At 42.3% G+C, this 27,826-nt stretch overlaps 1 protein-coding gene across 2 annotated transcripts in view; it reads left to right on the top strand.

Annotated features, from left to right (window-relative positions):
- The window catches only part of LOC119930633 (interleukin 1 receptor accessory protein), a 138,667-nt gene extending 111,154 nt beyond the window's left edge, over positions 1-27,513 (top strand). Inside the window, exons 9-11 of one of the 2 annotated variants that reach the window (XM_038749171.1) lie at positions 2,023-2,172; positions 5,414-5,557; positions 25,811-27,513. In XM_038749171.1, the coding sequence (XP_038605099.1) occupies positions 2,023-2,172; positions 5,414-5,557; positions 25,811-26,529 (1,013 nt within the window). In that variant the 3' untranslated portion in view covers positions 26,530-27,513. Of the gene's footprint in view, positions 1-2,022; positions 2,173-5,413; positions 5,558-8,590; positions 10,125-25,810 lie in introns of those variants that run through there. The other variant, XM_038749172.1, reaches the window with a different exon arrangement.
- The last annotated feature ends 313 nt before the right edge of the window (positions 27,514-27,826 follow it).

Below are 27,826 nucleotides of genomic sequence, written 5' to 3'. Positions count from 1 at the left end.
AGGCATGAAATGAAAATTATGTGACCAAAATGACCAAAACGTTGCATTCTGCCCATTTAATAGGGAAAGGGAGACAATGTGGCCTATGGAAAGAGTGCAGTACTGGATGTCAGGTTTTTAGTCCCAGACTTGACCCTGACCTACAACCGTGTAACCTTGGGCAAGTCATCTGACTTCCCTGGGTTTCACTTTTCTCATTTGTGAAATGGGAATTAGATACTGCCCCCCTCTTAAATACTACGTCTGTCCAACCTGATTATCTTTCTCTGACCCAGTCCTTAGTACTTAACAAATACACTGAAAAGAATAAATAACCTTGTATTTACTGTAGCAGGTAGAACATAGTTTGTGCTTAATAAATGCCATTTATAGTTTTATGCTCATTCCTAACTCTGTTGCCTAATAATCCAAAGACTAGTCCCTTAGTGCTATAGAAAGACTTTTTTCATTGATTTTTCTGAAACAGTGCTTGAAAAGTATCCATGTGGGACATTTAAACTGGTTAGGATCCTGGACATAAGATTTTGGGGACCAGTCTTAGGCAAATACTAAGAGGGAGTACTTTTTAGCTTCTCATTTGATTTCCCTGTTGCTTCAATTAATAATAACCATGTACTTTCTCAAGGCACTGGCCTCTCTTTAAAGATTCCATTTCATTAGGTACCTGGATTTGTTCCAAGTGGTGGGTTTTTTTTTAGGTGGTTTTTGTCATCAGTTAATCAGTGGTATTTATTAAGCTCTTACTGTATGCAGAGCACTGTAACAGGCACTTGGGGGAGTATAGTTCTACAGAGTTCCAAGACATGTTCCCTGCCCACAACAAACTTATAGTCTAGAGGGGGAGACCGACATTAATATAAATAAATAATTTAAAATGTATAATTTCTAGGTATGTACAGAAGTGCTGCAGGGCGGATGGTGGGGCAAATACCAAATACCCAAAAGTCACAGATACAAGTGCCTGGATGGTGCAAAAGGGAGAGGAAACCAGGGTGAAGAGGGCTTAATCAGGAGAAGGCTTCTTGGAGGAAATAGGACCTTAATAAGTCTTTGAAGGTGGGGAGAGTTGTGGTCTGGGGTATTTGGAGGGGAAGGGAGTTCCAGGCCAGAGGGAGGATGTGGGAAAGTGTTTGGCAGTGCCATAGTGATGAACTGATCATTTGGAAAAACACTTGTTGAAAAACCTGCCTCTGGGTTAAAGTCAGCGACCATCCTTCCGGTATTACAACACAACCATCCGCAGAAAGCCAGAAATGAAGATAACAGAAGGGATTACCCTTGTGTTCTGATTACAGAATGCAAATTCAGAAATGCTGAGCCTAATAATCAAGACACATGATCAAGCTGCCACTAGAGAAGCAAAGTGTGTGGGCTAGGCTCTAGTAGGAGATGAGTGAGATAAGATAGGAGGGGGCAAGGTGATTGAGTGCTTTAAAGCCAACCGCAAGGAGTTTTTGTATGTTTCAGAGATGATGTTTTTGGACATTCTTGAGATGTGGGGAGACATGGACTGAATGCTTTCTTAGAAAAATGATCTGGGCACCAGAATGAAGTATGTTTTGGAATGGGCAGAGACAGGCAGGGAGGTCAGTAGTGAGAAGGCCGATTCAGTAATCAAAGCCAGATAGGATAAGGGTTTGGATCAGAATAGTAGCAGTTTGGGTGGAGAGGAAAGGGTGGATTTTAGTAATGTTGTGAAGGTAAATCTGGCAATCTGACAGGATTTGGTGAAAGATGGAAAGTGTGGGTTGAATGAAAAAGATGATTCGAGGACACCACCAAGATTATGGGTTTAAGATAAGAGATGATAACAGATATGAGATAAGAAGGATAACGGTATTGTCTACAGTGGTGGGAAAGATGAAGATGATGAGATTTTGGTGGAAACAGAAGGAGTTTTGTTTTGGATATTTTAAGTTGAGATGTCGGCTGGATGTCCAGGTATAGGTGACCTGTGATGTGATGACTGGTGATAGTGTTTCATGTGTAATACTTATCCTGCCCCTTTATCTCTTCCCTCAGTTCTAGTGCCAAGATATACGGTGGAACTGGCCTGTGGGTTTGGAGCCACGGTCTTCCTTGTGGTGATTCTGATTGTCGTCTACCATGTCTACTGGCTGGAGATGGTGCTGTTTTATCGGGCTCATTTTGGGACAGATGAAACAATTTTGGGTAAGAAACAAGTTTTTCATAAAGTGTTTCAATGCCGCTTTCCAAGGAAAAGCATTCCTTAAACCTTCCAAAATAAATGAATGGATTTCTGCTCCATTTATCTCATTTTGGATTGTTCTGAACTTCAATCCCCATATTTAATCAAGAAAGGGACAGTATTTGCAACATCTTTATAAGGAAAAGTTAATAACCCAATGGGAGGAGAATGGAGCACAGTGAAATTTTTATTCAACGGCAAAATGAATAAGGAATGTTATGGCTTACAATTTCCCTAAGTTTCAGAGTTAGAAAAATATTCATTTCCTCCATTCATATGATGATATAATAGGAATTATGCAGATTTTAATCGGCAAGTAGACCTTGAGTTGGAATGACCTGCAATCTAACAGGTAGTCAGAGCCCTTGAAAACCATTTGAGTTTATGGTGAATAGAGCAGATGAGGGGAATTGCAATGTATGGCTATTTATCAATCAGGTGTATTTTTTGAGAGCTTACTGTGTGCAGAGCACTGAACTAAGTTCCTGGAAAATACAGTACATCAGAGATGGTAGACACAATCCCTGCCCACAAGGAGAAGCCGCATGGCCTAGTGGAAAGAGCTTGGGTCTGGGAGTCAAAGGACTTGGGTTCTAATCTTGGGTCTGTCAATTGCTTGCAGGGTAACCTTGGATAAGTCACTTCACTTCTCAGTGCCTCAGTTTCCTCATCTGTAAAATGGGGATTCAATACCTGTTCTCCTTCCTACTTAGAATGTGAGCCGCATATGGTACAGGGACTGTATTTAACTTCTTTAACTTGTATCTCTTGCAGGGCTTAGTGCTTGACACAGAGAAAGCATTTAACAAATACCATAACAATAATATTGCTAAAGTAGCTTACAGTCTAGAGGATGTTACTCCTTTCATCACAATACTGGGCTTCGTGGAAAAGTGGTAGGAACCTCAATAGATATTTCTTAAATCATGCACCCAGTTCTCATACACTATGGGAGTTGCCTTCTCGAACAACCTCTTTTTAAAGAAAACTTTGTGGGTTTTTTTGTTTGTTTATGGTATTTGTTAAATGCCTTTGTGCCAGGCAGTGTATTAATCAGGGTGGACACAGTCCCTGTGTCATAAGGGGCTTAAAGTCTTAATCCCTATTTTACAGATGAGGTAACTGAGGCAGAGAGAAGTGAAGTGACTTGCCCAAGGTCACGCAGCAGGCAAATGGAGGAACCAGAGTCAGAACCTAGGTCAACTGACTTGTACTTCCCAAGCGCTTAGTACAGTGCTCTGCACACAGTAAGCACTCAATAAATATGGTTGAATGAATAAATGAACTGCCTTCCAGACCTCTGCTCTTTCCACTAGACCATGCTGCTCCTCCTGTCTTCATTCATTCAATCGTATTTATTGAATGCTTACTGTGTGCAGAGCACTGTACTAAGCTCTTGGGAAGTACAAGTCAGCAACATAAAGAGATGGTCCCTACCCAACAGTGGGCTCACAGTCTAGAAGGGGGAGACAGACAACAAAACTAAACACCTAGACAGGTGTCAAAACCATCAGAATAAATAGAATTATAGCTATATGCACATCATTAATAAAATAAATAGAGTAGTAAATATGTACAAGTAAAACAGTAATCAATATGTACAAATATATACAAGTGTAGGGTGGGGGGACAATGGGGAGAGGAGGAGGAGAGGAAAAAGGGGGCTCAATGTGGGAAGGCCTTCAGGAGGAGGTGAACTCTCAGTAGGGCTTTGAAGGGAGGAAGAGAGCTAGCTTGGCGGATGTGCGGAAGGAGGGCATTCCAGGCCAGGGGAAGAATGTGGGCCGGGGGTCGATGGCGGGACAGGCAAGAACGAGGCATGATGAGGAGATTAGTGGCAGAGGAGCAGAGGGTGCGGACTGGGCTGTACAAGGAGAGAAGTGAGGTGAGGTAGGAGGGGGCGAGGTGATGGCGAGCCTTGAAGCTGAAAGTGAGGAGTCTTTTCTTGATTCATAGGATGACAGGCAACCACTGGAGATTTTTGAGGAAGGGAGTGACATGCCCAGAGCATTTCTGTACAAAGATAATCCAGGTAGCAGAGTGGAGCATAGACTAAAGCAGGGAGAGACAGGAGGATGGGAGATCAGAGGCTGCTACAGTAATCCAGTCAGGATAGGATGAGAGATTGAACCAGCAACGTAGCGGTTTAGATGGAAAGGAAATGGCAGATCTTGGCGATGTTGTAGAGGTGAGACTGGCAGGTTTTGGTGACAGACTGGATATCTGGGGTGAATGAGAGAGCGGATTCAAGGATGACATCAAGGTTGCGGGCTTGTGAGATGGGAAGGATGGTGGTGCCGTCTACAGTGACGGGAAGTCAGGGAGAGGACAGGGTTTGGGAGAGAAGATAAGGAATTCAGTCGTGGACATTTTGAGTTTTAGATGACAGGCAGACATCCAGATGGAGATGTACTGAAGGCAGGAGGAGATATGAGCCTGGAGGGAGGGAGAGAGAGCAGGGGTAGAGATGTATATTTGGGTGTCATCAGTGTAGAGATGGTAGTTGAAGCCATGGGAGTGAATGAGTTTACCAAGGGAGTGAGTGTAGATAGAGAACAGAAAAGGACCAAGAACTGACCCTTGCGGAACCCCTACAGTAAGGGGATGGGAGGGGGAGGAGGAGCCCACGAAGGAGACAGAGAATGAACAGCCAGAGATAAGAGGAGAACCAGGAGAGGATGGAGTCTGTGAAGCCAAGGTTGGATAGCATGTTGAGGAGAAGGAGGTGATCCACCGTGTAGAAGGCACCTGAGAGGTTGAGGAGGATTAGGATAGAGTAGGAGCCATTGGATTTGGCAAGAAGAGGTAATTTGTGACCTTTGAGAAGGCAGTTTTGGTGGAGTGTAGGGGACAGATGCCAGATTGGAGGGTCTGTAGTGTCTTGCAGTCCTTATGATGCCCAACACTGCATACATGCATGCAAACTTATTCCACACAGCACTGTGCTGTTTCCAAGATGACTTGTGACATTGGAAGGATGTTCCCCAATTCCCTAATTATCCTGCATTACCCTTTATCCTTTTGTCACATTTGGTGATGACAGAAAAAAGTAATTCCCCTTTCTATCTCCTGAGTTGCTGTGAAACCGGGCATAGGGGCATATCCAAGCATTTCTGTGAGCTGCCTGATCACTTACAAATGTTAAAGATACAGTGTGCCTGATGATTAAGTTTGTACTCTGTAACCGTTGAACTCTTTTTGCAGATGGCAAGGAGTATGACATTTATGTATCCTATGCAAGAAATGCTGAGGAAGAAGAATTCGTACTACTGACCCTTCGCGGAGTCCTAGAAAATGAATTTGGTTACAAGCTGTGCATTTTTGACCGGGACAGCCTGCCAGGTGGAAGTAAGTATTTTAGATGACTTCAACTGCGATGGTATCAAGGAAAACAAAGGCTATTATTGACCTTTGATTCTCTTTTAGTGGTTAACACCTCCACATTTTCACCCTTCAGTTCCTTGTTACATTCCACACCTCAGGCTAAAATCATTGATACGAATGTCACAGAAGATTTTTCACTCATCTTAGAATTGAGATCAAGTATTTCTTTCCATAGTTCAGAAATAATAAAGTAGATCCCCAGTGAGTCAGCAGATGGTTTAGAAATACCCCCAGGAGTCATACAGCAAGGGTGTTGTTTTGTTTTCAGAAACCCCTGACTAATTAACATCTGTCCTGTCCCTCAATCTTAGGATGCCAGGAGGTGAGGGTAGACAGGCCATGAGGAAATGCTTTTGGGAGAAGTAGCTGGGGAACTGGGGAGAGAAGCAAGCAAAACTGCCTTTCTTCAAATGAGTTTTCTCTGTACCCCTCCTGTCTCTCTCCTCTCCCCCGACCTGCTGACTCACTTTTTCTCTTGCTACTTTCGTCACCCCCTTCACCACAGCTTCTGCTGCTACCCCACGTCCATTTGAAAAATCCTTCATAAAATAAAAAAGGCTCCTGAAAGTTACTAGAATCTTACCAGTGAATTGCTCCACTTGACGTATAGCCTTCAAGGCTGCTTGGCCCTAGCACAGGGCAATTACTCTAAGCTTGGCAAAATTTCAAGAGAATGCTTTTGCTGAGTAAATATAAGCAAAGAGTCCTTATGATGAAAGGTTAGCTCCTAGCTATAAAAATCATTCACCGATGCCAACTTGGACCCTTCCTGCTTAATTTTCTCTCAGTTTCTTTACTTTCTTTCAAAATTAATGCTGATTGGGAAAAATGGTTATATTTTCCATCTCCTGAATCACAGTCGTGATTGGTGAGCTGTTCTTCAGTTGCAGTTCCGAGTCCAGTGCTAACCTGCCTATTCTCTCCCCTTCTGCACCTAATCTATATTCCTGTCAGTCTGCTGTCCGAAGGCTAAGCAAGCTGTGGGCTAGCTGAACAGAAAAATTTGCCTTTGACAGGTGTTAAAGACTTCTCTCAAAGGACAAGCTAAAATTGTGACTTAAGCCATTCGTTCCAACTCTCCCCTAATTCAGGCTTCCCTCTGAATATCAAGTGTTTGAATTTCAGTTGCATCAGGACCTAGCTCCCATCCTTCCCGTGGAAGATATTATGGATGTCATGGACCATGGAAGCTCCTTTAGTAAGCTGAAAGTCACATCAATAGGCTGTGGTCATTACCCAAAGAAAGTGTGTTCTGCACAATTACCCCTCAGCATCTGCTTTTGGGTATTCAGGGATTGTCTGTCACTGTGGCAGCTCCTCTCCAGTCTCCTCTTTCTCCCTCCCCAGTGTCCTTTGCCTCTGAATCTCTTCTCATGCACTTGGGATTTTGTCAAGCTGGGCTTTTCAGACCTGTCTCCAGCAATGCTACCCGAGTTATATATTTCATTTTGCTGAGGCAGTTTCTAGTCACATCCAACCCTCCTGGTTTATAATTGCAGGACTATCAACTGCTTCTTCTGTACCACTAGAGATTAAGAGGCTTCAACCACTGCTTAGCAGGGAGCCCGGCAGGCGGTGAAATAGGTTTCAGACGCTAGTGTCTGGTACCCTGAGTGTGTGTACACCCACATGCTAGGTAGGGGATTATGCAGTTCTTGATAAGAATGCAAACTCTGGGAGATGGATTATCCCCAAGAGTTTTGTGACAGGAACTAATCAGAGCCCTTGAAAGCAAAATAAAATTTCATTGCATTTCCATATTTTTTGCTCCACACGTGCACTCTCTCTCTTCCCCCTTCCCCATCTTTTCTGATGAAAGCATTTACTTGTCAGGGAAATATAGGCTTGTTAAGGAGCAGCTATTGGAGCACATGCCTTTACAGTAGCGATGAGTAAGATATAGAACATTAGGGTGAGTTTTGCTGGCTGGGAAGGTTTTGGGCTGTAGAAGTTGAAGTGGGGATCCTTTATCATCAAAGAGGCCCTTTGCTCTGCAACTCCTTTTTAAATGCCTTGTGTCTAGATGTGGTGCGATCACCACAACTTGTAACATTCTTGATTGCTTCAAAAATAATTGAAAATGATATTGTAGGTTTGGGGAATTTTAAAGTGCTGCTCAGATCGCAAGACTTCATTCTGCAGCTACTGATTTACTTTCCACGGATGTCAGTGGAAATGACCCAGTTGGTGATCAACAATAGTATTGAGTGCTTACTGTGTGCACAGCATTGAACTAGGCACCTGGAGAAGCAGCCTGGCTTAGTGGAAAGATCACAGAACTAGGAGTCAGGGGACCTGGATTAATACTTTTATGGGTGACCTTGAGCACGACACTTAACTTCTCTGTGCCTCAACTTACTTATCTGTGAAATGGGAATAAACTGCCCATTCTCCTTCTCTCATACATTGTGCAACAGGGACTGTGCCCAACATGGTTATCTTTTATCTACTCCAGTGCTTAATGAAGTGCTTGGAGGGAGCACTTAATACCATCACCATTATTTTTTTTTTATTATTGTTATTGAAGGACCTGATCACTTTCCACTTGCCAGTTCCACTGCCCTTCACATCCATTTCCAGGACACAATACCCACTTTTGAGGTAGTTTATTAGGACCACTTCGAGGTTGACGAACCTTTCCACTAAGCTTCATTTTGAAATCAGCTGGGCTGAATTGTTCTAAATTCTAAGGGCTCTAATCTGCAACAGTACCCATCCATGTACTGCTAAATTCTACCAAGTGTTAAGAGTTTCTATCAGTTCCTGAAAGAAAATCCATTGGTAAACTGAAGAGTGTGTGTGCTAACTACATTTCTGAAATAGAATACTATTTAAGAAAGTACCATGGAAAGGGAAGGGGACCTTTCTATCTAGCCGTTGTTCCTCATTCTGTTTTCCTACTTAAAGAACCCAACCCCTCTTCTACCCAGATCTGTCTCAGCAGCACAGAAGCCTGATTTCAGCCAACACTAATCCCCTTGATGTTTTCTTTCCCAGTTGTCACAGATGAAACTCTGAGCTTCATTCAGAAAAGCAGACGCCTACTGGTTGTCCTGAGCCCAAACTACGTCCTTCAAGGGACGCAAGCCCTCCTGGAGCTCAAAGCTGGCTTAGAAAACATGGCCTCCAGGGGCAACATCAGCGTCATTTTAGTGCAATACAAAGCTGTCAAGCAGACTAAGGTGAAGGAGTTGAAGAGGGCCAAAGCGGTGCTCACAGTCATTAAGTGGAAAGGTGAAAAGTCCAAGTATCCCCAGGGCAGGTTCTGGAAGCAGCTGCAGGTGTCCATGCCTGTGAAGAGAAGATCCAGATGGCCCAGCAGTGAAGAACAGGGCCTATCCTATTCTTCCTTAAAAAATGTTTGAGAGAAAAAATACGAGAGTACACCGTGAAGAGAGGGAGTTTTTCCATTCTGGGTTTTGGTAATTTTCCCTTGTGCAACCCCTCCCTCCTCCCCAGTAAAATACTCTGCAGGAGCATTTCAGAACTGTCTTTACTGCCAGATAGGAAGATGACTGCAGCTATTTTTTACCCTTCCAAATATAAGGCATTCTCAGGATGGCTTCTTTCTTGCATCTCATTTGACACCGGCCTGTTATGTCAGTCAGTGTTTCACAAGAAGGGTCTTGGGTCCGCATGAATTGTCTCTCCTATGTCTCATGCCAAGTCCATTGGCATGCTTTCTGGTTTGGCCCCATCCCTTTGGCACTTTTTAGAGATGCTCTGTCCTCTAAGTGGAGGCAGATGAATTTATTTTTGTATGCAACTGGGACCCTACTAGCTGTTTATGATCTGACTTTCGGTACTATAGGATTTCCTGCCTTGATTTCCGAGTCTCATCAATCAATCATTGCTATTTATTGAGGGTTTACTGTGTGCAGAGCACTGTATTAAACACTTGGGAGAGTACAGTACTACCAAGCTGGTAGACGTATTGTCTGCCCACAAGGAGTTTAAACACTGACGTAAAGTAAAAAAAAGAACCCACTGAACAACAGATTCAGGCCATACCCATTTAATGTCAGGGGTATTTTCTTTTGGAAAATTCCTTATTTCACCCAGATCTTCCCCAAACAAATCTAACCTTTGGCCCCAACCTAATGTTACTGGGGTTCACATGGTATCTAGAAAGCTTATGTTTAGGATTTGTGTATCATTAATCCCACTCCCAAGCCTAGTCCAGGAACATTGATGCCCAGTGTTTGAGCGTTTCTAGCTCCTTGTTTTGCCCCTGTTCCCAGTTGTCTCTCTAAGGCAGTACCCACCCTCATCAAAGGCAGACTGGACGAGGGATTAGGACAGTAGTGCAGAGCCTTCAGCACATTCGGACTGCAGCAAGTGATTGGATGGCCTTCTGAGATAATCAGCAAAGGCACATTGGTCATAATCCTACCAGAGCAAACTCTGCTCCACCTAATTCTTTTCACTCAGTCCATCCTGAATTGTGGTAAAAATCTACAATTAGGAAATGATAATAATAATAATAATGGCATTTGTTAAGCACTTACTATGTGTGAAGCACTGTTCTAAGCACTGGGGTAGATACAAGGTAATCAGGTTGTCCACATAGGGCTCACAGGCTTCATCCCCATTTTACAAATGAGGTCACTGAGGCACAGATAAGTTAAGTGACTTGCCCAAAGTCGCACAGCTGACAAGTGGCAGAGACGGGATTAGAACCCATGACCTCTGACTCCCAAGCCTGTGCTCTTTCCACTAAGCCATGCTGCCCTATGAGGTATCTGACTAATGAGGCAGACATTCATCAGATACAGTCAGTCCTCCCCTAATGTAGGGGTTAAGATTCTGACGATTCGGAGGAAAGGAAAACTTAAGATATACTATGTGGGCCTTGACTAATGCCATGTGCATGTGGACAATTGTCCCTTCTGGTATTCCGTCATACTCTGTCAAGTTTGATGCCTGTTTCCTGAAGAATATTCCCTAATTCCCCAATAGCATTCTATCCAAAATAGTTAGTGAAACCATGCTTTATGGGGGATTCTGTAATCTTTTTGCAGGATTTAAAAGTATTTGCAGAGTTTTAAAAAAAGAAGCTAAAGTACCAATTCAGTTTTGATCTTACAGAACACTTGGCTAAAAAATGATTATTTCTTCTCTTTCAGAAGATTAACAGTATCTCTTTGTCATGACAGATGACTGTGCTTGCCTTTCAGGCATTCAAAAATTGAACAATGCACAGTGCTTTTGATTTAAGGGCAATAACTCTCTGATCGACATACGACTGACTGCTTATGTGGGTGAACCTTATTCACTAAAAATATACCATAGGTTTTGCTTCTCAGGGTCCTCACTAATGAAGGCAGCTGACTGTTTTGGTTTACTCTGAAAGGAAATGTTTTTAACAATGCTATCCTTGAGCAAGTCATGAGGTACCTACCTGGGAGAAAATTTGATGGGGTTTAACCCAAAAGAGGTATGGTCCTGAATATCTGGTATTTTTAAACACTTTTAGCGTTGATTGAGGGACCCTTGAAAGCAAGCTAAATGGAATGACACTCAGTTCACATATGTCAGAGGAGGGCAGTGAGCACTCTTCATCACATTGTTGATGAGCACTGAATTCCTTTTCAGTTCTTACATTGTATATTTGCCTTTATTTAACAGTTCTGTGTTGTACTTTCCCTACACTTTATTTTTCTTCTAAATTCAAAGGCCACAAACTGGGAGATGACAATCTTCCAGTGCTATGTTACAAACAGCACAAGCCGTATATAATATTCTGCTGCTTTTTTTTACGGGAAGGGGTCTGTCTTGATCTGCATGGATATCCCTTTTGACAGTATTAGTTGGCTAGTCACATGTGAATCTAGAAGCAACTGTGTCTTTGTTCTGGGCCTGCCTGCTTATCATCAGTTACAAGGCTAAAGCTTTTATTAGAGGCATTTTTCTTGGCCTGGAGATGAGAAACCAGAGTCAGTAATGAGCCGAGATGAATACTGAATCAATCCAAGTGGTCCCAGAACACAGGCATTTACCACACTGCTCTGAATTCATCAACCTGAAATAGAACTCCTTCTCCAATATTTGTATCTCATTTTGAAAAATTTCATGAGTTCTGGTTTGGGGGATGATGACACTTTTTTTTTAGCTTGAAAAAAACGGCCTTAGGTGAATCGCATCTATCTAGCACTTATTAATTAACAAGTCCTTGGACTTGGGGGACATTTGCCAGAAATTTATCTTATGCAGAGCACCTGAACACAATCACTACTGCTCCCCTTAGGGGCATAAAACTGGAGCATTAATCAGCTCACAATGTCCAGACCACTGGCAGGAACCAGCTAAACACAAGTCCTGTTTGTAAAACCCCTTTGCACGCACTTCTAAGGTGCTGTGCTCTTATCCCAAAAGGGATGTGACTGATGGGAAAGAGAGAGCATGTAAGGCGTGCTGTACATATCATTGCAATCAGTTCCATGAAGTCTCAGGATCAAGGCTCATCCAGTGTTCCTAATAAGAGACTTCATAGATGGCTTCTTCTGTCTCTCACCTGCGTCTCAGAAGATGCTAGATAATGTGGAATGCTATTGAGTCAAGATCGTTGGCCAAACCCACTGTGCTTTAGGGTAGTAGGTTAAGTGTTTCTCTCTCTGTTCCAAGTTCTGGAAGTTAGAGCTATGCCACCGTTTCCTTCCATTTGGGTTGTATTTGCTTATTTTTGGTTTTTGTTCCTGATTACTTCGAACCTCTGAGATCTAATGTACACTTTTAACACATTTAACACTAAGGTGGCATTCTAATTCTTCTGTATGTTTTTATTTCTGATTCAACATTACTTCCCAAAAGATTAGGAAAACTAGGCATAATTGAGATGGTTCTTATGTTGGGAAAGGTAGGGGTGAGGAAAAGAAATTTAAGAGAGTAGTAAAAATGGTAAAGGTAAAAGAAGGCTATGCCTCAGATATGCTCTAGGAACTCTCAGATCCCATGTGCAGTAAACATCTGAGCCTCATAGTGCACAGGTGAACAGTGCATTTTGATGGGGGGCATTTATTGAATTTTCTTTTGTATTCTAATATACTGTGAGTCAAAATACACAATCAACATCCTCATGTTGACACTCCATTTTATTTGAAAACAAAAGCATCACTCACTTGTCAATTAAATGTTTTGATATTTTAACATTGTCTTTTTATTTTATTTGTATTTTTATATTTTATTTGTGAATATGTTTATTTTTAAATAAACTGTTTTATTTTCATTTTGGGACTTTCTTTTGCATGTTTGTTATCTTTATTTTCCAGTATGGCACTTAAATTATTCTTCCCATTGCAAAGATATTATTTTAACCAAAAAATTGAGGGACTCCTTTACACATAAACTAGTTTATCTCTGACATCAAACAACAGTTGAAACATAAATGGTACTTGGTTCAGCTTGAGACTAGCTGCCCCTCCCCTGGGAAAACTCAAAGACGGCAGAAATAAAGCAAGACATCCAAACTACTGTAGCTACTGGATCTCTATCCACCCCATTTTAAATGTTGTAGGATTTTTTTATAAAGCTCACTCAACTCTTTTTATTAAACACAATTTCCCACTCCTTTCTGCGTACTCTTAGAGAATATCTATAACTACAGATATAGATATCGATAGATATTTATGCAGATATATGTATATATCCTTGATTAAATCCATTTGACAAAACCAATGGTATGTGGCAAAATGAATCCTTTAAAAACCTTGTAATTTTAAGTTGAAATTGCTTTCCTGCAATCACATGGTGTAGAATAGAAATGTTTGGAATCCTATTCCCTCTTCTTTCTAAATAGGGAAACTATATGCTCCATGTGGACAGGAAACATATCTACCAGTTCTGTTATAGTGTGCTCTGATATATTTGCGGCATTCATTAAGCTCTATATGCTAAACAATGGGTTGGGTTAGATACAAGTCTAACCAGATAAGACACAGTTTATGTCCCAGAGGGACAAATGATGAAATGGAAGCCAGAGAGGTAAAGTGATTTTCCAGGGTCACACAGCACACAAGCAGCAGACCCAGGACTAGAACCAGGATTTACTGACTCCCCATTGCTTGCTACTTTCTACTTTTTGAGAAACAGCACAGTTTAGAGAAAGAGGATGGGTCTGAATTCTGGATCCAGCTCTGCCGCTTGAGTGCTTGGTGACCTTGGGCATGTCACTTAACCACTCTGAGCCTCAATTTCTTCATCAATAAAATGGGTATTAAAAACTGTTCTCCTGCCCCGTTAGACTTGGGGAAGGAAGAGTGTCCAGATTCTGCATAAGTTTTACTTACCCCAACACTCAGTATTGTGTTTTGCACATAGTAAGTGCTTAGCAAATATTACCAAATGTCACTAGGCCACAACACCACCCCACGTGAGAGCCAGATTATTGACCTGTCTATTTTGTGTTCTTGATCAGCAACTAGTGAAAGTAATTCCTCTTTCAAATATTGAATCCCTACCATACTCACTGTGGGCAGGGATCATGTCTACCAACTCTGGTATATTGATATATTTAACTCTCCCAAGCGCTTAGTGCAGTACTCTGAACCCAGTACGTGAATAAATAAATAAATAAATAAATGTGATTGAGTAAAATCAGTGATAGATCCAGGCAGGAGAGGCCACCAGAGCTGAATATTTTACTAGCCTTCCAGCCTCTCCTCCCCAAGATCTCTAGGCTGGCTCTTTTGGGGTCACCTCCCCCACCATTTTTTTATGATATTTGTTAAACACTAACTATGTGCTAGGTATACTTCTAAGCACTGGGGTAGATACAAGATAATAGTAATTGTGGTATTTGTTGGGTGCTTAAAGTGTCCCAGGCACTTTACTAAGCCCTAGGGTGGATGCACGTAAATCGGGCTGGACACAGTCCCTGACCCATGTGGGGCTCATAATCTTAATCTCCATTTTAAAGATGAGGTAACAGGCACAGAGAAGTAAAGTGACTTTCCCAAGGTCATGCTGCAGACAAATGGCAGAGCTGGGATTATAACCCAGGTCCTTCTGACTCCCAAGCCTGTGCTCTATCCATTAGGCCATGCTCCTTCTCCCATCTCATATCCTTTATCATTTGATGTTGCTCTATCCATTAGGCCATGCTCCTTCACCTTGAGAGCTTTCCCCCATCTCATGTCCTTTATCATTTGATGTTGCTCTTAGATTGGTCCTTGTCCTGAGAGGATATTTGGCGTGAATGCCTCTCAAAGTAGTGGTTTATGAAACAAGTAAAGACAAAACATTGGGTGTTGGTGAAGGAGGGCACAGAGAGGTTGTTTCCCCATCATAGATTGTGCACATTACTCCCATTCTGTTTTGTTTTTTTAAAATATTTTAAATGGTATTTATTAAGTGCCTACTATGCTTCAAACACCATTCTAAGTGCTGGGGGTCTTGTCTTGTGCTGTTGAGTCATCTCCAACCCAGAGCAATTCTGCGGACACATCTCTCCCAGAACATCCCACCTCCACCCACAGTCTTTCTGGTAGTGTATCCCTAGAGTTGTCTTGGTAAAAATATGGCAGTGTTTTACCATTGCCTTCTTCCCTGCAGTAAACTTGAGTCTCTACCCTTGTCTCTCTCCCATGCCGCTGCTGCCCAGCACAGGTGAGTTTTGACTTGTAGAAGACTGCCTTCCACTTGCTAGCCACTGCCCAAGCTAGCAATGGGATGGGTATCCCTATTCTTGACTCTCCCTCCCCTAGCTGAGACTGGTAGAGAACTGGAAACTCTCCAGGGGCGATCCTAAGAGGGCGAAGTGCTGGGGTAGAAACATGTTAATCAGGCTGGAAACAGTCCCTGTCTCACAAAGGGGTCACAAGGTGGAAGAGGGAACAAGGAGCAGGAGAGGGAACAGGAGGTAGGAAAGGGACTTGTTGGCCAGAGCAATCAAGGCACATCTTTTTCTTTTAAAATTAAGACATTTGAATATGGGCTTTTTCTTTCCATTTTATCACCATGGAGGAACAACACTATTTGTAGGAGCCAAAACTGGCTTAAAATAGAAATCAAGTTCAAGCATAAGAATGACTGGTCAAAATTATGGACAAATCTGAAAAAAGTGGACTGCTTTAATTCATACTAATTTAAGTGGATGGTGCAATTAGCAACCTTCTCTTTAATCAGTTGCCCAGGGCAATATTCAGCACTTGTAATGGGAACTCAACAAAGTAAAAATTGGCTGAATCTTGCTTCAGAGAGATATTAAAGACAGTCAAAAGGAGGGTAACTTCCTATTTAAGGCAGATTGCAAGTATAAATCCACTAGAATTAAACTAGAAAGTGATTTAACAAAAATAATGGAAACTATGAATGGAATATTTTCTGAACAATAACAAATGATTGAAATTCAAGCACTTCACTTTATGAAAGGAAGATGGAAGGGGAGGAAGGAGGCATGAAGTGCTGGGTCACAATCCACCACAGTCTGCTCAGTCTGGGATTGGAAATTTTCTCCACACCCAAATATCCAGACCCTGGGAGAACATTGATTTACCAGCAGAGGCAGAATCCCCCATGGTCATTTTTTAAAATGAGAGAAGAGCATAATTTAAGTATTTTTAAGTACTCTTCCCTGCTTTCGCCTACCACCCTACCTTTAATTCTTTCCATGTGATGTGAGGTGAATTCCAAAGCCCTTCCCCTCTGCCCACCACCCTGCACTTGTAGGGAATTTTTCTTCTGGTTCGATAAGCACTCACACAGGCTCACGTATTTGACAATTATTGACAATTATAAGGTTTGCTTAGAGTTTGATTCTACCAGTGTCTATACTACTCCCTGGATGTGTGTCCCACAATACAATACAAAGTCATTTCAGTGAATAAAATTGTACTCTCCAGTACGAAAGACAATGCAGCTAGAAGCACTATAGAAATGGGTGGAGATGGTTTCAAAGACAATGAGCTGTCATCTTCCTAGGCTTTTACCTCTTCCTGGACACCAGAGGTGGTATCCTTCTCCTGACCCTGCAGGTCCTAGTGGATAGAGCACAGACCTGGGAATCAGAAGGACCTGGGTTCTAATCTTGACTCCGCTATTGCTGTGTGACCTTGGGCAAGTAACTTTACGGCTCTGGGCCTCAGTTACCTCATCTGTAAAATGGGGATTAAGACTGTGAGCCCCATGTGAAACAGGGACTCTTTCCAACCTGATTTACGTGTATCTACCCCAGGTCTTAGAACAATGCCTGGCACATAGGAAGCACTTAACAAATACCAGAAACAACAACAATCCTATCAAGTTAGAACAGACATGCTTATGTTAATAATGGAAATTGCCCACTTTAGGTTGTATCATATCAATTGTATTTATTGAGCCCTTACTGTGTGCAGAGCACTGTATTAAGTGCTTGGGAGAGTACATTATAACAGAGTTGGTAGTATGACACTTTTTCTACTAGAAAGAGCTTGGTCCTGGGAGTCTTGGGAGCTTGGACCTGAATTCTAATTCTGTCTCCACCACTTGCCTGCTGTGTTGGGTAAGTAATTTTTTTTTTTCCTAAGGTATTTGTTAGGAGCTTACTATGCACCATGCACTGTTCTAAGAGCTGGGGTAGATTCAAATTAATCAGGTTGGACACTGTCTCTGTCCCACAGGGGCTCACACTCTTAATCCCCATTTTATAGATGAGGTAACTGAGGCCCAGAGAAATTAAATGATTTGCCCAAGGCCACACAGCACACATTTGGCAGACCCAGGATTAGAATCCAGGATTCTTCTGACTCCCACGCCTGTGCTCTAGCCACTAGGCCATGTTGCTTCTCTAGGTGGAGGTAGATAAGGTAGAGGCATCCAGCAAATATATAGCCTGGTCAAATGCCTCCTATGCAAATCACCTTCCTGCCCAATACACCTTGGCCATAGGATATTTTCCTCTACCTCACTTAAAGGTAGTCTCATGGCAGTGGGAATCCCAATACTGGTGTCTTAGCTGAAGAGGTGGGCATGTCTTTCAGCCACTCCCTTGACATTTCAGTCCTATAGGATGCCGGGCTTGCCCTAGTGAAATAAGGGGCTAGAAGTGTGCTCTTACTCTATTTTTGTGTTCACAATCAATCGATAATATTTTTATTGCCTACTGTGTGCAAAGCACTATATAAAGCATCTGGACAAGTACAATAGAGTGGAAAGACACAATTTCTGCCATGTATGGAATTCCATTGTCTGTTGTGTTACCTTCAGACATGGAAGACAACTCTTGTTCTCTTCTATTTGAAAATTCATATGTGCATATGCTTATATATATATATACATACACCTGTGTATTTATAAGCATCTATATATATGAACACATATATACCTATATGCACACCTACATATATACGTGCACACAAACACACACACACGCATACACATAAATTATATGTATACATGAATGGGAGAGGTACCAAGTATTTTCCTCAGTTATTTGTCAAAGTCGGTATGCCTTGACTGCCTGCAGAAGGATACCCTTTATGTGTTATTCATGTATTCATTCAAATGTATTTATTAAACACTTACTGTTTAATACATTCAAATGTATTTATTAAACACTTACTGTGTGCAGAGCACTGTGCTAAGCCCTTAGGAGAGTGCAATACAACAATAAATAGACACATTTTAAATTGGTGACTATTCTGCAAGAATACTTTTCTTCTTCCACTATATAGCTAGTTTGTGGTGGGATGGGGGATGGGAGAATCAGAATCTTCCATATGTTTTTTTTTTCACCCATTGATGATGGTCTAGGAATATGAATAATCAAAAGATTAGCATTGCAACCAATTGTACTTATAATTTTTTTCTGTGTATTCCTCACACTTATTAGAATTCTGGCTAGGTTACCACTAGTGATATCAGATCACTAAAATTTTATAAACTAGATTACAGGTTACCTCCTCTCTCTACCTCATACAGCATTGGCAATTTTGTGAATTAGGATCTTGGATTACATAACCCAACTATATGTCTTTCACATTACAAGGTGACATTTACAGAGAATCTGTTTGCATTTATGGACTTGGATAAAGAAGCCTTCATATGACCCAGCAATTTAGTCCAGACTGTTTGCCTATGAAGATAGCTCTTTCTGTTCCAGTGGGCCTGCCACTTGCATTGACTGTCCTTGATTTTGAATCTCTTGCTTGGCTACCTGATGTTCAAAGTCCCTGCTCAAGGAGAGCAACCTCTCTGATGATTGCTGCACACTAGGCTGGTCTGTCTGTTTCTAAGGACTCCTGACATTCCACTGCCCTGGAAATGCTGACATTTCAGAGCCCAGTGCTAGGCAGGGTAATGAAGCCAGAAGCTTCCTCTGCCTCAGTAGTTCTGTTCCCAAGCCTGCCTCCTCTCCAGATTGAACCCAAGAATCATTAGTTCTGCCGAGCTTGGTTCGGGGAGGGGAAGGTTTAAGAAGTAGAACAACTGAAATAGCAAGTAGGTCCTACCTGTATACCTCCTTCCACTAGACTGTAAGCTCTTTATGGGGAGGGAACATGACTATATTGTACTCTCCCAAGTGCTTAGTACAGTTCTCTGCACAGAATGAGCATTCAATAAGTACCACTGATCGAATGATTGATTGATTTCCCACACAGGGGTCCCAGGGCTGGAAGCTTGCCTGGACCACCAAACTGTTTCACCATTGGGTTGGGAAAGAAAGAGGCAGGGAGGTACCCTTGGGGTCTCTTCTCTGACAGGCTCTGCTGGCCTTGGGGAGGGGGAGAGAGATGATGGGGTGAGAAAAGACCACCCCTTCCAATTGTCAGCCCTAATCGACCATTCTCCCACCCCTAATGTTAGCTCTATTATTCCTTTCAATAAGTCAATCATATTTATTGAGGGCTTCCTATGTGCAGAACACTGTACCGAGTACTTGAGAGAGTACCATACAATAGAATTAGCAGACACGATCCCTACCTGTAACAGATTTACAGTCTAGAGAGGGAGACAGGTATTTCGGGTCAGAATGCAACTAAGCAAATTGGGTATCCTGCCTTCATTATCTTTAGTCCTGCCCAGTGAGCTGTGTTATGACAGGACTCATTTGGGGCCAACTGACTGAATCAAAGACCTCATTGTTTGTTATCCATTTGTCAATATATACAATATCAAATGAGGTTCTAGGCTCTACTGGAGAAACTGTTCAAAAAACCATAAGTGCCTTCTGGGATAGGTCCAGTCACTAATCTATCTCACCAATCACTCATCTTTTCTTTTATGGTATTTGTTAAGCACTTACATCGTGCCAGGCACTGTACTAAGCACTGGAGTAGATACAAATTAATCATTTTAAACACAGTCCATGTGCCACACGGGGCTCATAGCATTAATCCCTGTTTAACCGATGTGGTAATTGAGGCACAGAGAAGTTAATATTTGATATTTATTAAGTTCTTACTGTGTACAGGGCACTGTACTGATTGCTTGGGAGAATACAATAAGAAGCAGTGTTAATTTGTGGAAAGAACAGGAGCCTGGGAATCAGAGGACCTGGTTTCTAATCCCAGCTCCGTCACTTGTCTTTTGTGTGACCTTGGGCAAGTCACTTAACTTCCAAGTGCCTCAGTTACTTCATCTGTAAAATGGAGATTAAGATTGTGAGCCCTATGTGAGGCAGGGACTATGTCCAACACAATTATCTTGAACCTACCCCAGCACTTAGTACAGTGCTTCGTATATAGTAAGAGCTTAACAATAGCATTATTATTATTATTATTATGAAAATGGACTTTGATAGACACGATCCCTGCCCACAAGGGCCTTACAATCTAATGAAGGAGGCAGACATTAAAATAAATTACAGATAAGGGAATAAGCAAAGAAATAGTAGTAGTAGTAATACTTATTAACCACTTACTGTATGCAGATCACTTAACAAAGCACTGGAAAAGAGTGTACAGTTGGAGAATTAAACACAGACCCTGTCCCTTGATGGTCTCAAAATCTATTGATATGGGGATGAGAGTCTGAAGATAGACACATTGGGAGCACTGAAACACTAACCCTTTAAAACAGCATAAAGCATGAGGACAAAAATGCAATTCACAAAGCTAAAACAATAGTCAGCAGAGAGCTGTGGCTAGAGAAGCAGAATTTCTCGTCAGGAATCAGGGTCTACAGCAGTCGCTATTGCAGCAACTTGCTTTCCCGTGGTTATTTGAGGCCTTATGTTGCAGGTGCTGTTCTCATTCCTTCCATGGCGGTGGAAAGCAGGACAGGATGGGATGTTCTTGGTGATGCAGAGGGGAGGGGAAACAGCTAAATCAAAGGAGCCCAAGTGTGCACAGGGAGGCAAGGCTGCTAGTGCCAGATGTGAAGAGGGGCGAAGAAAGCAGAGCAGCAGCTTTTATACCTGACCTGGCTCCCACAAGGCAAGCCAGGGGTGGGCAGAGAGTTTCTCAGCTGGGATGGAAGGGCTAAGGCTATGCAGGATGCAAATTGCACTTAACTTCTTGTTATTCACCCACTCTACTCTCAGCCCTACAGCAATTAAGTGCATATCTGTAATTTATTTTATTGTCTGTCTCCCCCTCTAGACCGTAAGCTCCTTGTCGGCAGGGAATGTGTGTACCAACTCAGTTAATACAGTTCTCTGCACAGTAAGAGCTCTATAAATACCACTGATTGATTGATTAATTGATCAGGCCACCCCATCAACTACTTATTCGCATTCACAACATCAGTTCTGTCATAATGTATATTTTCATTATGCAAGTTGAAAGACCAGAAGAACAGCAGAATATAACTGCCAAACTGCACAATAAGTGCTGAGGGAATATCAAACTGAGCATTATTTCATTCAATCGTACTTACTGAGTGCTTACCGTGTACAGAGCACTATACTAAAAGCTTGGGAGAGAACCATATAACAATAAAATGACAGATTCCAATCAATCAATCAAAGTAACCGAGTGCTTACTTTCTGTAGAGAGGGGTGGTTTGTCAGATATAAATGTAGAGGAGGCTCCAGACAGGGAGACAAATGTGAATAAGCCATCGACGATGAGATGGATGAGATGGAGGTACAGTTTGTCAGTTTGTGTTAAAGGTGCAAAGTGTGTGGGTTGTGTTGTAGTAGGAGAGGACTTAGGTCATCTCTGATGCCATGGGACTTTTTTGGGGGCAAAGATTGTTAAAAACTCAGATGGGTGGACACCCTAAGTAGGTTCTCCTTTACAGAAGGCTTGCATCAGTGTGCTGACCCTCGTGACTGGTAGGACCTGCATAATAATCACAGCTCTGTTACTTGCCTACTGTGTGACATTGGGCATACCATTTAACTTCTCTGTGTTTTAGTTTCCTCAACTGTGAAATGGGTTCTTCCCTTTAGATTGCCAGCCCCCTATGGCACAGGGCCTGTGTTTGATCCAAATATGGTATGATGTTTGATATGCAGTTTAACAAATGCCACAAATTATTAGTAGTAGTAGTAGTATTATCATTATTATTATAAACATGTAGCTCGATATGCCTGTTCCCCAATAACTTATGAAGAACTGCAAGTTTCAGAGGCACAGATAGGCAGAAGCGCAAACAGCTTTCTGAAGTATTACAATTCATGCCACCAGAACTTTGGCTGGTCCCTGGAAGATACTTTCCATAGCAAATGACTCATCCCAATGCCTGTGAAAAAATATGTGCAGTCCTGGACCTTTGCTTCATAACTTCTATTACTGGAATCATTGTGCCTGAAGCAGGCTTTTCTTTTCTTTTTTTTTATTTGGCCAACCATGACAGCATTTTGAATGTTCCCCCTTTTCAGCAATAATAGACTCATTAATGAGCTTGGGTCCCAAGACTTGCACAACTAGAAATGGAACTTATCTGGAAATATTTGGAAATCCTATTGAACATCTAATTGGTAGCAGGGTGCCAACACTATATTTTACCCCACAGTGTAAGTACACTGAGGCAGGGAGATGGAAGGTGGCCTGTTTCAGGTCTTGTAAATTTAACACATTACCGGAATTAGACTTTGTGGGCATTTTGCTCTGGCTTGCAGTGCAGTCTTCCTTTAATTATTCATAACAGTGCTTAGCGGGAAAGTCTGAGTAGTCCACAGGTATTCCACAACCTAATTCACAATAATGTTAACTCTTCAAATATTTTATAACAATTGCTAACTAGAAGGAAAATAGGCTGATTTGAGTTTCTCATCTTTTCTCCTGTCCTTCCTCTGATGAGCCAACTAATAATTAGTGAAATGTCTTCAAGCTTGGAGACGGGAAGGAGGAGGAGGAGGAGAGGAAAAGGGCGTGGTTAGTCTACCAACTGGAAAATCAGAATTCTTCTTATGGCATTTATTAAATGCCTACTATGATAGGTATGATAGGTACAGGTTAATTAAGGGGTAGGTACAAATTAATTGTCAGATACAGTCCCTGTCCCACATGGGACTCACAGTTTAAGTAGGTCTAGGTAGTCCCCTTTCTAGACTGTGAGCCCGTTGTTGGGCAGGGATGTCTCTATATGTTGCCAACTTGTACTTCCCAAGCACTTAGTACAGTGCTCTTCACACAATAAGCGCTCAATAAATATGATTGAATGAATGAATAGGAGGGAGAACAGGTATTTAATCCCCATTTTTCAGTTGAGTAAACGGAGGCATAGAGAAGTTAAGTGAATTGCCCAGGGTAACATAGCAAGCAATTGGCAGAGCAAGGATTAGAACCCAGATCCTCTTGCTCTTAGACTCATGGCTTTTCCACTAGGCCACACTGTCTCCCTGTTCAGAACTGACCATTCATCCTATGATCTGAATGTACTTTATCTACCCAGCACTTAGCACAGTGCTTGGCACACAGTAAGTGCTTAGCAAATGTCACAGTTATTATTAAATACCACTCTTTAGCTTGAAATCACAGTAATGGAACTTGAAATTCATTTCAAACCTCTATCAGAGACTGTTAGGCAGATACTAAAATGTGTACATCCCCAAAGCCCCTCTCAGGATCACACCTGGAGAGTTTCCAGTATGCTACCAGTCCCGACTATGGAAGGGGGAAGTCAAGCAGAGGCATATCCATTCCATTTCTAGCTTGGGCAGTGGTTAGCGAGTGGTAGGCAATCTTCTACAAGTCAAAACTCACCTGTGCCGGGCAGCAACAGCATGGGAAAGAGTCGAGGGTGGAGACACGTTTACTGTGCGGAAGGAGGAAATAGTAAACCACTTCCATATTTTTACCAAGAAAACTCTATGGACACCCTACCAGAATGATTGCAGATGGAGGTGGGGCATTCTGGGAGAGATATGTCCACGACGTCGCAGTGGGTCGGACACAACTCGACAGCGTAAGACAACAACGACAACATCCCCAAAGTTCTTTGCTATAAAATTTCTTTCAGTAGATGTGTTGTAATGTTGCCAAAGTAAGATAGCTAAACCATCTGTGTGTTTGGAAAAGGAATCTTAGTGAAATCTAGTCCACAAAATATTAAAGATCTGCTTGGAACTGAAGTGGGAACCCAGTAGCATTTGAAGCAAGCAGACAGCCCAAAAGGCTTCCAGACTCATCTTCTAAAAAACCCAGGTTGATTTGACAGCAATCTTCTGTTTACTGGAGAGATATTTCAAACTAGCAGGACACAGAGAAAGCAGAGTTATTTATGATATAAGCCCACACACTGATTTATTAAAAGATCATTAAAGTTCATAAAAGCTACATAAACTGTTTTCCGTTTACAGGCATTTACCAGGGGACAACAAAATTCAATAACAGTAATTGGGACAGGAGGAAGTAGAAGGAGAGGAGAGAGATTTTATTTATTTGCTTGAGGTATAGGGTTTTACCTTTATCTTTCACATTTTATAAAATGCCTTACCAAGCATTTTACATTCTGTTAACAGCCAACATGCTGATAGCAAGCAGCTCTATTGCCTTCATTAGGAATTCCTGATAATGTTAATTAGGAAAAATTAATTGGATAAATGGGTTAGTTCCTTAAATCCAGAGTGGCTTCATTGTGATATTATTTATTGCAACTCTTTCATGTTTATAACCTTGCAAAAATTCAGTACCGAGGTCATTACATTAAGACGTAGCATCTCAAATATTAGCATAAGGCTTAATAAACTTGGCCAAGCTGCTTGGGATGCTCTTCAGCATCTTAGGGGATACCTTTCCCTGTAGTATTTCAAAATACTATCTAAATTACCAAGTTCCACTGTGAGGTAAATGTGGAAAATTATGAGAACATTTTAAAGAGGGGGAGGTTATTGATTGTCCTAAATCCAGCAAAGTAAATGGAAAAGAACCTGAAAATCTTTACCCCTCACTCTTGGGTATCTACTGTTCCTCCACAATAAGTTTGCACGTGATTCCTGGATCAGCTTCCTGTTGAGGATAAATGGAGAATATTATGGCTCTCTCACCTGGTCAGTGGAAGCAAAGAGGGGACAGGATTGGAGTTTATAATAAATGGAGGGTCTGGACAGGATGAATGTGGAACTGTTCATTCATTATTTCTCATATATTGAGCACTTACTGCATTCAGAGCACTGTGCTAAGTGCTTAGGAAAGTAAAATACATCACTAAGCAGACACATTCCCTGCCCACAACAACCTTACAGTCCAGAGCGGGAGATAGACTATTGACAACCACACCCATCCACTGAAGTTGGAGAGATCCATAATGGGATATCAGAGAGGGAAATTAGTGATGATAGGTGATACACTCAAGAATTATTTGGAGGAAGTCAAGGAGAGCAACCATCATGCTGTTCCTCTAGGCTTTCTCTTGCCACTGGTGGAGATGGATGATAGGTGATTGGGATGGGAGGACCACTGATGTGATCCAGTAACGACAACTGCTTAACATCTTATGTCCTATGGTCCAACTGGAAGTCATATATAACCCCTCGAGTTTGGGGGATTGTTTGGGGCTACTTAATAATAAATAATGATAATACTATACATTAAGTACTTACTTTATGCCAAGCATTGTATTACGTGTGTGAAAGAGATGAGATTCTCAGGTCGGACACAGGCCCTGTCCCTCATGGGACTCACAGACGGATGGGGAGAGAGAACAAGTATTTAATCCCCATTTTACTGATGAGAGCCCAAAGGCCTAGTGAGTTGAAGTGAGTTGCCCAAGGTGTCACAGCAAGCAAGTGGCAGAGCCGGGAATGAGACTCAGATTCCCCTGACTCTCAGGCCTGTGCCGTATCCACTAGGCAGCTCTAATTCTCTCTGTATCTTTACCAGTCCATTTTCTTCTCTCCCTCCTCTGCCATAGACACTGTTGAAGCAGTGTTTGATTTCATTCAGAGGAGCCGAAGGATGATTGTGGTCCTCAGCCCCGACTACGTGACTGAGAAGAGCATCAGCATGCTGGAATTCAAGCTGGGTGTTATGTGCCAGAACTCCATCGCTACCCAACTCATTGTAGTCGAGTACCAACCCCTTCAGCATCCCCATCCAGGAGTCCTGCAGCTCAGAGAGTCTGTTCCTTTCGTCAGCTGGAAGGGAGAAAAATCCAACAAGCCGGGCTCCCAGTTCTGGAAGGCCCTGAGGCTGGCCCTGCCCCTGAGGAGCCTGAACGCCAGCTCTGGCTGGAACGACAGCTGTTCTTCTCAGTCTGATCTCAGCCTAGACCACATCCAGAGGAGGAGAAGCCGATTGAAAACTCCTCCAGAGCGCCAGGACTCCAAGAGTAGGCTCAGCGCAGTCCCGGCCCCCGCGGGCAGGACCAAGCACCGATCCAAACCCTCTTCGGACTGTCGGTGCTGTGTGACCTACTGCGGAGGCCAGAGTCAGCTCAGGAGCAAAAGCAGGGCCGAGGTGCAGGTCCAGCCCCATTGGGAGACTCATCTCTGCAAACCCGTCCCCCAACACTCAGAGACTCACTGGATCCAGAATGGAAACAAGGCAGAGGCGCCAGCCCCTCAGGTTTCCTCTCTTGCCCTCCATCACTTTACGGATCTATCTAACAACAATGACTTCTACGTACTTTAATCCGGACAAAGGAGGGGAGCTACTCTCCCCGTCAGCCTCTTTGTAAAATGAACCAATGGGAACTATGAACATTTTTTTTTATTTTTAGCCGGTGCCTGCTTCCATTTTTCTTCCTGTTCATTTCCAGGTGACAGAAAACCTTCAGGTCCTCACTGAAGGGCTGAATCTGGAAGTATGGCTGAAAGGTAGACCTTCTCTTCCATGTCTCATCCTGTCAGGTCAGGGCAAAATGGCTCCCCAGAGCTTGATCCTTTCAATCCCACCCAAATATTCCGAACTTAGAACCCGGGGATAAAGTTTAAATGGGTTTCTTCTATCCATGTCCCTAAATCCCATGCTCAGTGGATCACTTTTACTTGTGCTGTGAGGCACACAGTGTGTGTAATTCCTGGGAGTGTGAAGCCATTAGGGGCCGATGCCAGGAGGAGGTTGATGAGCCCAGGGCTTACCCCCCTCCCCCCCGGCCGCCCTACCAACCCAGTCCTTAATAGTGTTTTCATGTTCACTGTGGAGTCCTGTACTCTTAAACTGTCTCATCACAGAGACAATAAAGTTATATTTTTATGCTGTTTTATTTGTTGAAAAAAAAGTGTTCCCCATCCCCTGATCCTTTCTTTCCTTTAGGACATGTTTGCATCATACCAAAGTTCATTTAAGTTCAATCAAGAGTGTGTTCAAGACCCAAGAATTTAAAAGCTGGCTTGGGTTCATAGACTACTTTTGTGTATATTCAGAGGGGATTGGGGGTAGGATGGAAGAAATGGACAAGGGAGAGATTCAAGTGTTTGGGGAAGAAGGCCATCTGAAAAGAATATTCAGAACCTAGGAAATTAAAGCTAGAGGATTTGCCATGTTTCGCAGCTTTCAAGGAATGAAGAGCTTTGGAAAGACAATCCACCCAGGCTGAATGCGTACATTTAAGTGACTCAACGCAACCCAAAGTGCCTTGCTCTATGATACACTGGTTCTTGTAAAGGTGAAATCTTAACTTAACTCTGTCCTCTCTAGCAGAGCTTCTAAGGTTTGAACATGGAAAATGGAGGACAATTTCTGTGGATACGTACCTGGACACACATTTTGGAAATGGTCCCCAATCCCTAGAGGGCTCTTCTATCCCTAGATGTATCTTATTGGTGCTTTGTTTAAAAATGTCTTTTAAAATGAATTTGTCCTTCATGATAAATTACAGATCAGTAAAGAGATTTGAAGGAGCAAACCGGTTTGAGCTGTGTACATTTAATGTGAGCTGTCAATTTATAAACAAACTAGAAAATCTTCAAAATTCATTTCATATTTA

This window comes from Tachyglossus aculeatus, chromosome 7, assembly GCF_015852505.1.
Source record: "Tachyglossus aculeatus isolate mTacAcu1 chromosome 7, mTacAcu1.pri, whole genome shotgun sequence".
Lineage (NCBI taxonomy): Eukaryota > Metazoa > Chordata > Mammalia > Monotremata > Tachyglossidae > Tachyglossus > Tachyglossus aculeatus.
Note: the sequence above shows the minus strand (reverse complement) of the source record. Positions and strands in the feature narration are given on the sequence as shown.